Raw genomic sequence first — 12,583 nt, forward strand, 5'->3', positions numbered from 1 at the left:
TTCGGTACCTGCCGCGGGATAGGTGGATAATTAATTTTACATGAAGCAATGCCGCATACGGGATGCGCGTAAGCCTCGAAGACGTCGCGAGGAAGTTAAAAAGTCTACACACAGCGTAACCCATCTGGGGATTAATGGGATAATTGTGAACGCACGATGGGGAATTCAGTCACTGTCTGGCTACGCCGAAGCGCGCTTCGCGTCATTAGAATGCATGCATGATGAGTAATAGCGTCTTACAGTCGTAAGAAATTATTAGAAGGAAATTCCCTTATGACTACATCTTCTTAACTCGTACAAGTGTGAAGAATTAGTAATTTTATATTCTTTCTTTTTTCTGTGTATTTTACAAAACTTTATCGCTGGACAAGTGTTCTGAAATATAAAAACTATACTTAGACTCTCGTCCTTATATCGAAAATTTGATAACAAATCAAGTGATTGAAATATTCACATATTTTTTAATTGTCCGTTTAATTAAGTACGATTAGAAATAATTTTTGGATGCAGTCTTTGCATGCGTATAGATATCTATCTACTTTATCAATAATTTTATTTGCTTCTCATTAGCGGTAATTTCACTTAAGTAACGGTCTACAGAAAATTAATGGTCTTCTGTTAATACGTCGTGAGAATGTATTCTTTCGGGCACGCCGGACATCGTTACGTTAATCCAATCAAGACGTCGATAACCAGTTGCGGCTGCAATGTTATAATGATCCTTCGTAGCGCCGGGGAGATACGTATCGTATCGACCTCTCCTCCTCATTCCGAGCTGTTTCCTACGTCGTGCAACGTGCAATCTGGCGGCCAGTGATGGCCGGTGACGGTGGCAATGGTGTGGCGCTTGCACAATAGATTCGGTTTGATACATCGCCGTACGGCACAGGAGACCGTTAATTTCGTGGCCTCCTGCCCCACAATGCCCCATACACACCCGCATCACCCATTCTGCGTTTAGACCCCATTCTCCCTCAAATGTCGTTCATATTAATAACTCATCCAACTAAATAATAGCGTTTAACGCCGTGCAGCACGTCACTAGACTTTAGTGCTGTCGATCGCGCGCGATTGTGCAATCTGTATTTAATTTATCCTGCTATCAAACGACTCCTTTATCCTACCGAAAAACAAATGAGTTGATTGTTTAAGAATTATGAAAAAAAAAAAAAACTTAAGATTTAAAGTATTTATAAAGGAGTTCCCTATGCATTCACATATCCTGTATACACTAGACAGAATAATTTACAATAATTTTATGCATGTAGGTATTTTTGACAAGTGAAGTTTTCATCTAGACAAAATATTTCTCGCATTTTAAAAGATTATTTTTGCATTTTGTATTACATGTACTTAATGTAATGACCAATTCTAATTTTGCAGACATATTTTTGGAGTTTTTATAAAATTTTAACAGAGTTTCATAATGTTAAAATAATAAATTATTTCAAACTATTCTAGCACAAAATTTTAAAGCGCAAAAGATTAACAGACATTATTACTGTGATTGAATTGCGTCGAAGATGCACGGAAAAATATGTGTTGTACGGGTTACAATGACATGAAATTCAGGCACGTTCTGACGTACTTTAAGCAAATCGAAGACCTCGTTTCAGTCATACGCGAATGTTCTCTTCTCGGGAAGAGACGCACACGTGCTTCGACTTTGAAGTTATTCTACGCATGCCGAGAATTTCGTGCGTGCACAAGTGACCTGACATCGTTCACCGAAATGTTCCAGCAAACTACATGCCAACTACGATTATGATCATGGTACCGCCTATTTTCTAAAGTGACATTCATATATAGTCGACAAATTGTGGTAATTTCACCAATTTGCACGGAATACTTTGTGATACTGAATTATAATATAAAATGGAGAAATATTATTATATATTATGAATAACATAATATTTTTAAAAAATTATTATTTCTTAATTCTTGGACGCTTACTGATTTGACTCGCCATAATTTCTATCTTTAGATGTACCATATGTTTAGTTAAGGTTACGTAACTCTTTGTTCGATCTTCGGGTTCTGCCTACTCGAGCCTTCGGCCGAAAATATCTTTCCCTGCTTCGAACGTCCCAATTATCATGTAGCACAGTAATAATCATAGCTGCGCTCGTTTTCTACGAGGTGTTCACGAATCCTGGCCTGATCGATGCTCATGTTAATCCGTTTCTGTCTCAGGAATAATGCCAACGTTGTCGTCCCGCCCACCGTATCGGCCGTGTCGAAGAAAGAGCCGCAAGAGAACATTGCCCGGATAGCGAAACGGTACCTCGACGATAACATGCAGCAGGCGTGGATCAATCCTCGTCTAATATCGATGGTGAGTGAATATAAATGCAATGATTATACGCCGGATCCGCGCACGTGCGCCCATCCATACCCATTATACTTCTAGGCCCGCGCGGGCGCGCGTAGTATATACACACGTGGGGGGGTGTATGCGCGCGTACTTTCCGAGCCGACCAACAAATTAGTTTGCGACTTCCACATTGGGAAAGTTTCGTGATTAATTTATTGGGCGGGAATGCGCGCACACTACATCCACTGCACGGAAGTCGAAACGCAGCGAGTTTCTAACTTGTCCGGACTATTTCTGTGATTTCTGGTTGGAGAGTCCGGAACTGCGCGCGATATATAGCGCGCGGGATCTCTCAAGGCATCTCAGCGATAGTGTGCTGGAATTTTCACGGCACTACTCTGTACGCAGAAAGAAAATGTCTTTACGATATCGCATAAACCGTCGGTCGATCTAGAATACGGCTGCGGCAAGCTGGCGACAAATTTTTACGACGCTTTGAAAGGGCTTACAACGGATTTCGCTTCAAACGACATTTCGATTTTGTGACAAATAGCATTTGAAAGTCGATACGTTTCCTTTACGATTGAATCCGAACGAATAAACGAAATCCCAATTCTGATTTTTAATTCTAAATGAAGAATTAATGTAGTGGAATAACTTAAGGTTTATTGTTAGTTACTTTTCAAACTTGAACAAGACAAGATCGTTTTACGGTAAACACGTCCAACGCGCCTTCATGTTAGTTTTTGAGTATTCACTTTTTTATAAAAGAGAATGTCTTGATTATGACAATCCAGAGTTTGCTATTCCGAAGAACATTAGATAACTCTTATGCTCCGTTAAGATGTAGTCATGTTAATGTCATACTGACGTTCCGAATATTGCGGAAACAAATCATATGCGCGCAACGCCAGGTCAAGTGCCTCATTAGAGTTGCAACCGAGCCATTCAAAATGTTCCGTGAAGCTTTAAAGTCCAAGGCTGACTCGCAGCCAACTTGGAGTGCATCTCATTTGCACGCGACCTAGATATTTTTCGCGAAATGTAAATACAAAAGTGCAGGGGAATAAATGACGCAATAATTCAAACGATCTAATTACCATTAAGATACTCTCTTTTTCGGATTACTTTTTACATTGCTTTTAGATGCTTTATGCTTCATTAATAATATAGCGAGCGAACGAGAAAAGAGTTGTATATGATTCAAGAGTCTTTTCATTTTCAATATATCATGCTTCTTGTTTGCTTTTCCTTGAATTATACACGTACGTTATTCAATGTGCACAAATTTTGTAAAGACTCTAATTGAGAAATAGAAGCACAGATCCCAGAAGCACAAAAGGGGAATAATGTGAAAAATTTATGTTTATTCCATATAATTTACAAATAATTTATACAATTGAGAAAACGTTTTTTCCAAAGTATTTTATCCAAGTGTTTACGAATCAATATAGACATTTGCTACATCGGAAATTAATTAATGGAAATTGAGTAAAATTTATTTGACAGTTGTCTAAAAATATACTACACATCCTATAAAGTATATAGTTGTTTAATTTTTTAAAATGATGTTGAGAGAGTTAAAAAAGGAAGTCATTGTAGGTAATCCATTTGTATATCTTCACGTTTGTATCTCTTCCATGTGTAAATTCGGATTATACCGGCACTCCATACGCGGTGACCGGTTATATCGTTGGCAGCTCGGCGTGGCGCGCATCGGACAGGTAGAACGAGCGGACGGGTCATTAAGCGAGCCAATAACAAACTCGTGATTCACATAACCCTTCGTTACGTTCGCGGGTGCTATTAGCCCGTGCAAGGAAGCAATCATTGGCCGGCGGGTAGGACTCGTTTTATAACGCGTCGAGGCAGGTCCCGGTCGCGTCGTGCAAACTCATTATTTCCATTTCTTTCCGCCCTTCTTTCGTCCATCCTCCTTCCGCTGCTCCGTGCCTCACTGCTCGCTCACAGTGCCTTCCCCGGTCTCTTTTTGCCTCATCGCAAACGTTATGTAATGTCTCAGTTGCGTGTTTCTCCGCGTGCAGCTTGTTGCGCCGATCATTCGACCGTGTGCACACCTGTGCGCGATAGCACGCGACGAGCCCTTTCGAGGAGTCTTTGGAGGAGTGTAGCGTGAGGTGCAGCAATGCGAATTATCGCAGCATAACGAATCAAGGATTTTGCAAGTCAGATCTTAGATGTAAACGAACTCAGATCTTAAAAACCTGCGGAATACCATCCGTATTAAAAAATATGTCAAGCATTGATACTAATGCATACTTAAAAAAAAAAAGAATGAACTGGACTAAACTTCTAACCTTCATGCTTTTTCATGAAAATAAATACTGAATGCGAATATTGATAAATTTAATTATTGAACAAATTCACTTGGAGACACGATGTCTTTTGAAATATTTCATCATTTTCTACTGATATTAAAGCGTGTGTAAAGACAAATGTATCACGATTATACGATACTGAACATGATCGAGCAGAGATGATTCACGTGGTGTATTTCAGTCAATGATAATAGGAAGACCTGTTTCTATAGTCAAACACCGACGAAAGATTCTCCGATCGTTTCCTTCCCACATGCCTTTTCCCCGGCATCGATATTGGCACGTGCATTCATCGACTTCGCGAAGATTTACGATCGTTCCGTATTACTTATGCCCAGCGGGTTTATTAGCATGATTGGTCGCTCCGAGGATAGATCGTTGGGCGCGCAACCGGATCTCGGTTCTTCGGTCCTTCCTTGCTCCTTTAGGAGGAGCTCGATATCTCGATCTTCTTACCAGTACGACCGGTGGGTCGCCGCGAGCTCGAAAGAAGTTGTTTCTTCAACTTCTACGTAAGTAGTTACCGGCGCTTCGTCAGAAGCCAACGACACTATTTGTAATTTGTTACATGGGTCGCCTCGTTACGACCGGCTTTAAATCCTTACGATCTTCCCGTCGCTGCCCATGGGCGATGGGAGCCCATCCTCTCGCTAAGCACCAAGCCTTCGAGCGTAATCCAAACCTCGGCCTTAATGAATTTTCTGATTTAATAAGAGAGCGCGCGTGGATGTGCGACAACGAATACCCACCTGCAACCGGCGACAGGAGAAAAATCGTTTACCAAATCTTATATTTAAATTATTCGAGACACACTCACTACCATATTTCACGCGTAATCACCTCGATAATGGCCCCGTTAAGTATTTACATCGAAATCTTTAACGCGCAGCAAATTCGTATTTACTAAATTATAGCGAAATGTTGCCAATGTAGTTTTAATGTACGGATTTATATTGTCAATAATATAAGCATATTTTAAGATTAAAACTAAATACATTTATAGTTAAAAAGAATAATTAATTATCAAAAAATATCACTTTTATTCAGCAAAAGAAATTGTTTAACATTTTAACGGCTGATTTCAGCATTGAGCTTAATATATCTAATATATTATTTTAATTGTTTCTTTAATGTCTTAAATATTTAATATAATTTTAGTCTTAATCTTTAAATAAAAACAGTACGTCACCCATAAATGAGTGGTAGGGCCTTTGCGAAAATTTACACGACATCCAGATACAGATGACATGGCAGTCAAAGTGTTAATGATAATGATCAAATGTTAATGATCATATAGTTTTCCAAAACGCCAAATATGAATACGCAACAAAATTCTCGACTATGCATACAAATACGCGATTGATCATGAGATATGAGAGTTAATTAAGGAACGACTTCTGCGTTAGACTATTTCCCGACTCATCAGCCGTTTAATAATCTCGAAAATTCTGACAATCAGGAAGGTCTGCGTATTCGCGTACAGACGCATAGTATCTACATACAGGCTGGCGGCTTTAGCGTCTCTCCCGACCGTTCTCCCGAAGTGCTCTGCATTCGCCTTCTCTAATAACAATAATAATAAGAAGAGACGGAGGGCCGTTTTAATCAGAGGGTTCGTCCGCCTGACGTGATTAACTCGAAGGGCCAAGGAGGACTGAGGAAAGGGACGAGGTAAAGGGCGGATGCTGCTGTCATTTCGGGTGTTTATCATATCAGCGAACTGAGGGGTTGCTTTTCGTCGCCTCGACTGGCGGATGGGGTTAAATCTTGAATTTCACGACTTTTACCTTCGTTTGCTATTTCCTCCTGTGCCTTTTTGCTGGCCGATTCTTTTATTTCGCTTCTTTCCTGTTTCATTATTCAACTCGAGCGCGGAAATGTTTTTCTTTTATCTTCGTCATGGACATATTTTATTAGAATAACCAAGTGTTATGCAATATTAATTAGTTGAGCTTTGTCCACACGTAGAAGTAACCAAGCGAGGAAAGAGACTTTCTACGGTTAAAAGACTTTTTAATATTAAAAAAATCGGTTATTGAATGAAGCAGCGCATCGAGAACGCAAAACATCTCGCGCATTTTCAGAAACTTAATAGGTATATATACATATATGTACTTTTGTCCTGTGATAAGTACCTTCTGTTTTTAAAGAGGATGTAATTTTCCTATAGCAAGGAAAAAGGGCGGAAATGTACAACAGTTATTCTTCCTTTTGATGCTGAAGTCACGTCTACGGAATTTCACAGAAGAAACTCTCTCGTTCTCGCTTCTCTCCCCAGTCTTCTCTCGCTGATCTTACGTCTCGCGCTTCACTCTGAAACTCTAATTAACAAGATTTTCCTGTGGCTGTACGGGAAAGTGCGTTCTGACGTCGACATACGCGATGGAGTAGTATCAAATATCATCAAATGACTCAATCATTTTTTTAACTATAAAGAGAGAGTACAATATCTTCATCTCTGTCGCCGAAAAAATTACAAATATATAAAATTTGATTTGTTTTCTAATGCATAAAAAACAGGATCACTCTAGATTTGCCGCTTCTAGAACACTTTATTTTATATCATTTAAAAAAGATTTTTTTGTTAGAAAAAGAAGTCAGTTAATAAAAATATTTTGTTTCTTAATTTAGAGAGTTTTATACGTATTAAGAAATATTATTACTATTTTTACTTAATTTTATTTAATATTATTTTACTTAATATTATTACTTAATACTATTTTGAATTGCAAAAGGAATAACAGGAAAAGGAAAAAAAGATGTCGATGATCAGAAGTGTACTTCCGATGTTAGGAATGTACAATCGTAATGCCCTTTACATCTGCGGCTTCTGTATCAGGTAGCGCCGATTAATCCCGACGAAACGGAAAAAGCTGTTTGCTTTCACCTGAGAAATCCTTTCGTCGTCTTCGGGGATTTTTGCAGTGAGACTTCTCGAATAGTATCGAGTGTCAGTACTTTTGTCGTCGCGGGATTACTCGTCAAAGAATTTTTCACACGACTCCGGGCAATACCTTCGATCGGACGCGATATCGACGGCATTCTTGTAAAAGTCATGAGTTCGGAGACCGCTTTGCTTGGTGTTTTATTCCCGGATGGACGAGCGAGTGCGGATATTTCATTCGCGTCCCAAGAGAATTTATAGACATTATCGCGGTAACTTTGGCTTAGGCCGCGAATAAAATTATTCTCTCGATAACTCTGAAATGGAAAGCAGATTTTACTCCTCGATAGGAGGTAAGGTATATAGGATCGTGAGAATAAAAATTTAAGACAAGATAAAATATAATTTTAACCATTTGGAAAAATAGCTATAGAAATAGTAAAAGTTTCGGGCATGTTATCTATGTACCTCATAGAAATAAATTACCAATTAAAATAATGGGATTATGACGTTAGATAATAGGAATCTCACATATTCTTATTTTTTATTATAGTAAATTAGTGTGGATACGGCCTGGAATTATCTGAAATTTATTCTTCGTGAGGTTGAAGCTGCAGTACTAGTAGGTGGGTTAGAGCTTATTGAAGAAACTAGCGTGGCGTCGGAGACACAGGAGATAAGCACGAAGCGGGATGGCGGATAGGAGGTTGCTTTAATATTCGGCTTTGTTCGCTTCATTAGCGCGGCACAAAAGTGGCTTAAAATAATTGAGTCTACCCGGGTATAATAGCCATTCTGATATCCCATTGTTGCTTCGGACTCGTAATTCGCGGCATTATCAATGGGTGCTTATTTCCTCATTGTGCCTGTGCCCATTGTTTTTGTTTAATTTTTCAACCCCGCCTCTACTTTCGATCCCCTTTTCCATCGCGCATCCGGTTACGGTCGCCACGACGATGACGAAAAATTGATTTATCGTCGGATAACCGCACGCGTCTTAAAGTTTTTGCGTGGACGAGCATTTTTGCCGCTTCTCAGCGAGGAATGATTTATCATCGGAAATTCCTTTATCATTCTTCTTGCTGATCTAGCCGGTACAACATCCTTAATTTTTAACCGTGGATCGAAGGGGCGGATTCGTAAAAAGCCGATAGTAAAGGGGCGATTATATGCGGTGCCTTTCCCGCCCTCCCCAGGGATATATTGCCAGTTTCGTTAATCACAACTTCGAATTTTTCGATTTTTCTGTAACGAAAACTTGACTGGACGCTTCATACATTTTTATCATATTTTTATTTTCCACGCGTTAAATATCTTCATAACTCAGCTCTAATCTATTATTATAATAACAAAAGTAAAATTTGATTAAACTAAGATTTGGTTGAAATTAATTGAAATTTAGTTAATCTGTTTCCATTCCAAGTTTCAATTAATCGCTTACAATCAAAGTTTAGCAGATTTCTCCTCTCACACGACTGAGCTGCATCACAAACTACAGTCTAATGTTGTGTAAAATTAGCGCCGCAATCTCCGCGTCATTTTCTATGCTTTCCTATTTCTGTTCGTCTTGCTAGCAAAACGCAATGATACACATTTTCGTACTCAAACTGTGTAGGTCGCCACGAGCTTACTCCGGCGTGATGCTCTGGCCGCGTTTAATTGAATTTTTAATGCGAACGTTTCATTTCGTCGTAAATGAAGACAAAGACCACACTTTTTTAATTATCACATTTCACGAGACGAGGTACGCTACCCGGAGGGACACCCTGGATGTTCCTTTCCCGTGGGAAGCGCCGCCGCGGCACCTTAAGGGCTGCTACTAGATGGTGGAAAAAGAAGCAGTCAAAATAGCGCATTCATGAATTCGCAGTCGTAATTGAGGGTAAAATCGCTAAAAATTATAAAAGTGTCTCTCCGAAAAAAAGTGTGAATGAGCAATAATTAAATGAGCATACACTTCTTCCATCTCCTTAAAACAGTTAAAATTATGCTGGTAACGAGAATATTGCAAAAGACATTATGCTTTAGCTATTATTTAGTTATTATTTATGCTTTAACAATACTTTAATATTGTCTATGTTATAATAATATATCAAATATATTTATATATGTAATTTTTTTTATATAGTAGAATATATATATATTCTATTATAGGAAAACGAGAAAATGATCTATGGTAAATTGTGAAAGAAACAATTACAAATTTTTCAATTTTATATTATTTTCAGTCTATTATTAAAGCAACAAAGAAACCGAGATCGTTTTTTCTCCAGTATGAAATATAAAGTTCTCTAAGAAGAAGATAGCTTTATTAGTTTCACTTTTATGCAGCTTCCGAAAATTCTTTGTTTCTCGCGGTCGTGTAGCGCGCCACCAACATTTCTTGTTGGCTTTGCCTAGTAATATCCGGCCACTCTTCTGCCGACGGAATCACTGGGTTTATGGTAAATTGGGTGTGGAATTCTTATCTTTTTTTTCGGTCCTCTTCCGCTTTCTCATTCTTACGGCCTTTGTTTTCTCCCGCCCATTATCTTCTCACTGTTCTTTTTAAACATCTCCTCGTTTATCGTCCATTCTAAACCTTTATGCGAAAGTAATCTGCTTTTACATTCTCAGAATATAAACGTCATTACCGATAATCAGGTATCAACGAAATTATGTTAGTTTTAATCTCCACCGTCGTCGATGTCGTATCGGGAAACAAGGTTGTTTGCTATCGCCAGAAGGAGCGACAAGTAATCAATGAAACTTTAGATTGATCTTATACAATTAGCGTCTTAGAATGTACATACGCCTCTGAAATTCGTGTTGAGGTTGTTTTCGGCTGTTTATGGCTGTGCGCCGCAGAGCCGCGGCTCGTTGACAGCTTCTGGATTTTGGAGTAATTAATAAGGAGAAGTCGTGCGCACGACTAGGGTGTAAACTTACTCTCTCACGGCTCTTCAATCCCTTTTCTTGACGGGTGGCAATGTAAATGAAACCTGGAGGCGAAACGTTTTCTCTTATACGATTTCGTGCACAATATTGATATTGTTTTAACAAGTAATAAATTTAATATTGGGTATAAAGGTATTAATCATTCCCTTATTTTCGAGAATATTATTATATGTATCTTGTAAGATAAATCTATCGTTTGCATTAAAATTTTACAATTACTTTATGTTAAAGAAAACCTTCCCAACTTCAATGTATATTCATATCTTTAAATATTCAAATATTTTTTATTATGAAGATTTTTATTGAAATAATTTTCATGATTACTTTAATTGTCATTAACACAGTCCAGTTGATAAAATATTTTTAATAATTAAAGTAACTGTTAAGAAAATCGAATTTGGGCTCCACTCTCGACTCATTAAAGAACGCGGTAGGAGTACGTGTTACAAGATGGTGACATGATTAATATAATCCGCGTCCCGAGGCGTGCTCTAATTCGTTCAACAACCGATTGACTCTCGACACGCTTGCCATAATCCAGACGCCGCCGTCAGCGATCCCTCGAGAAATCGCCATGGAGAAACTTTCGGTCCCCCTCTCGCAGTTCGACAATTCGCATCGGAAAATCAATCGGGACGACTCCCCGTTTGCCACCCTCTCCCCCATGGAAATACGCGGCCGTGTCGCTATTATTCAACAGCGTCATACGCGCAACATCGCCATAATGCTGCGGATAACACCGCGGAGTTATATCGCGAGAGAAGGAGCTGTGTGCATGCTCGAGCAGTAAGTCGGCACGTAAGGGTGTAAGGGGTAATATCGCGGAACGAGGATACGGTCCGCAAATCCCCTATGATCCCCTCCTCAATGCGCAGCTCGGCGTCTTAAGGTTATGATACCTACCCCCGAGCCCTCTGTGATCTCGGTTTAATATTTATAAACCGGATATATCACGGCGCATACCTGCGCGAGTATACGCGCCGGAACGAATGGTGCACTTGCCACCAGAGATTGACTCGATTCCGCCCCACGTTTTTCTAACGACGTCGTGAGGCCCTTAGCGAGTACCGCGACGCGATGAGATTTACAGATGCCGATATCGTCCCTCTTTTTTGTCTTGCTTTTTACGGTATCTTTGTAAGTTTATCATTTATTAATTTTACTGTTGAAAACTGCGTTCCTTTGCTTTGTTATTTTATACTTATTATTGACACATAAGCGAACTGGCTTTTGAGAATCGTCGCGTTGTTCGAATAACCATTCAAATCGACGAAGAAATCGCGATTACTTTCGACTATGAAATTAATGCCGTCCATTTGCGAATGGGGACGTGAGAGGTTTGAAGGCGGGGAAATTCGGCGTCGCGCGACGCAGCCTTTATAGGAGCTTCCAATCTTCAGGAAACGAATTCCCGATCTTGCTCTCGCGCGCGATTTCGTGCAGTGTCAATGACGCCGGTCGCACCCCTAAAAAGATTCGGGTCATTTGGTAAAGTGCTACTTTGTGTCACATAAAAAAAGCGTCGACGTCCCTCACTGCCGGGCAGTTACTTCCCAGTCAGCGTTTTCCAACGGCCAGGACCTTCGCCCTCCGCGGCGGCGGAGAAGGAGGGCAGATGAGAAGAATGGTTCGGAACACAGTGTGCCCTCCCTGATTTCGGAACACGCGACACCTTTGCGCTCTTCCGGTACATTTACGTCGGGGAAAGCGTAATTTGCAAACGTACCTTACTTGCAATCAGTTCCGTTAAATAGATCGCTACCTAATTTAAAGTTTACAATCAGATGAAACGTAAATGTGGATAAAAGGTCTATTTAAAAGATTACAATAACGGCGGAATACTTCCGATACGATACCCCCGTTCTGACGTTTTCGGCGAAGTCTCTCGGAATTCATTTGGTATTATACTCGCGAAACGAATTACGCGATACAGGGCAAGAATGGATCGCTGTCTCGGCTACTGGCGTTACAAACTCCCGCGGGAAACTTTTCCAGAGTTTCCCGCCGCGCAATTGTAACGACATACCGGTGAGGGTGGAAAGGAGAGAGAGGAGAGAGAGAGAGAGAGAGAGAGAGAGAGAGAGAGAGAGAGAGAGAGAGCGAGAGAGA

The 12,583-nt window shown here is 39.9% G+C and overlaps 1 protein-coding gene across 4 annotated transcripts in view; it reads left to right on the forward strand.

The window, feature by feature from the left end:
* LOC112467009 overlaps positions 1–12,583 on the forward strand; it is a 324,735-nt gene that overhangs the window by 79,981 nt on the left and 232,171 nt on the right. For all 4 annotated transcript variants that reach the window (XR_003042205.1, XM_025035429.1, XM_025035430.1 and 1 more), the window contains exon 3: positions 2,194–2,335. Coding sequence is in view for 3 of the 4 variants with exons in the window: in XM_025035429.1 (XP_024891197.1) it covers positions 2,194–2,335 (142 nt within the window). In the remaining variant the exon portion in view is untranslated. The remainder of the gene's footprint in view (positions 1–2,193; positions 2,336–12,583) is intronic.

Source organism: Temnothorax curvispinosus, unplaced genomic scaffold (assembly GCF_003070985.1).
Source record: "Temnothorax curvispinosus isolate PA1 unplaced genomic scaffold, ASM307098v1 QBEX01016800.1, whole genome shotgun sequence".
In the NCBI taxonomy this organism is placed as follows: domain Eukaryota; kingdom Metazoa; phylum Arthropoda; class Insecta; order Hymenoptera; family Formicidae; genus Temnothorax; species Temnothorax curvispinosus.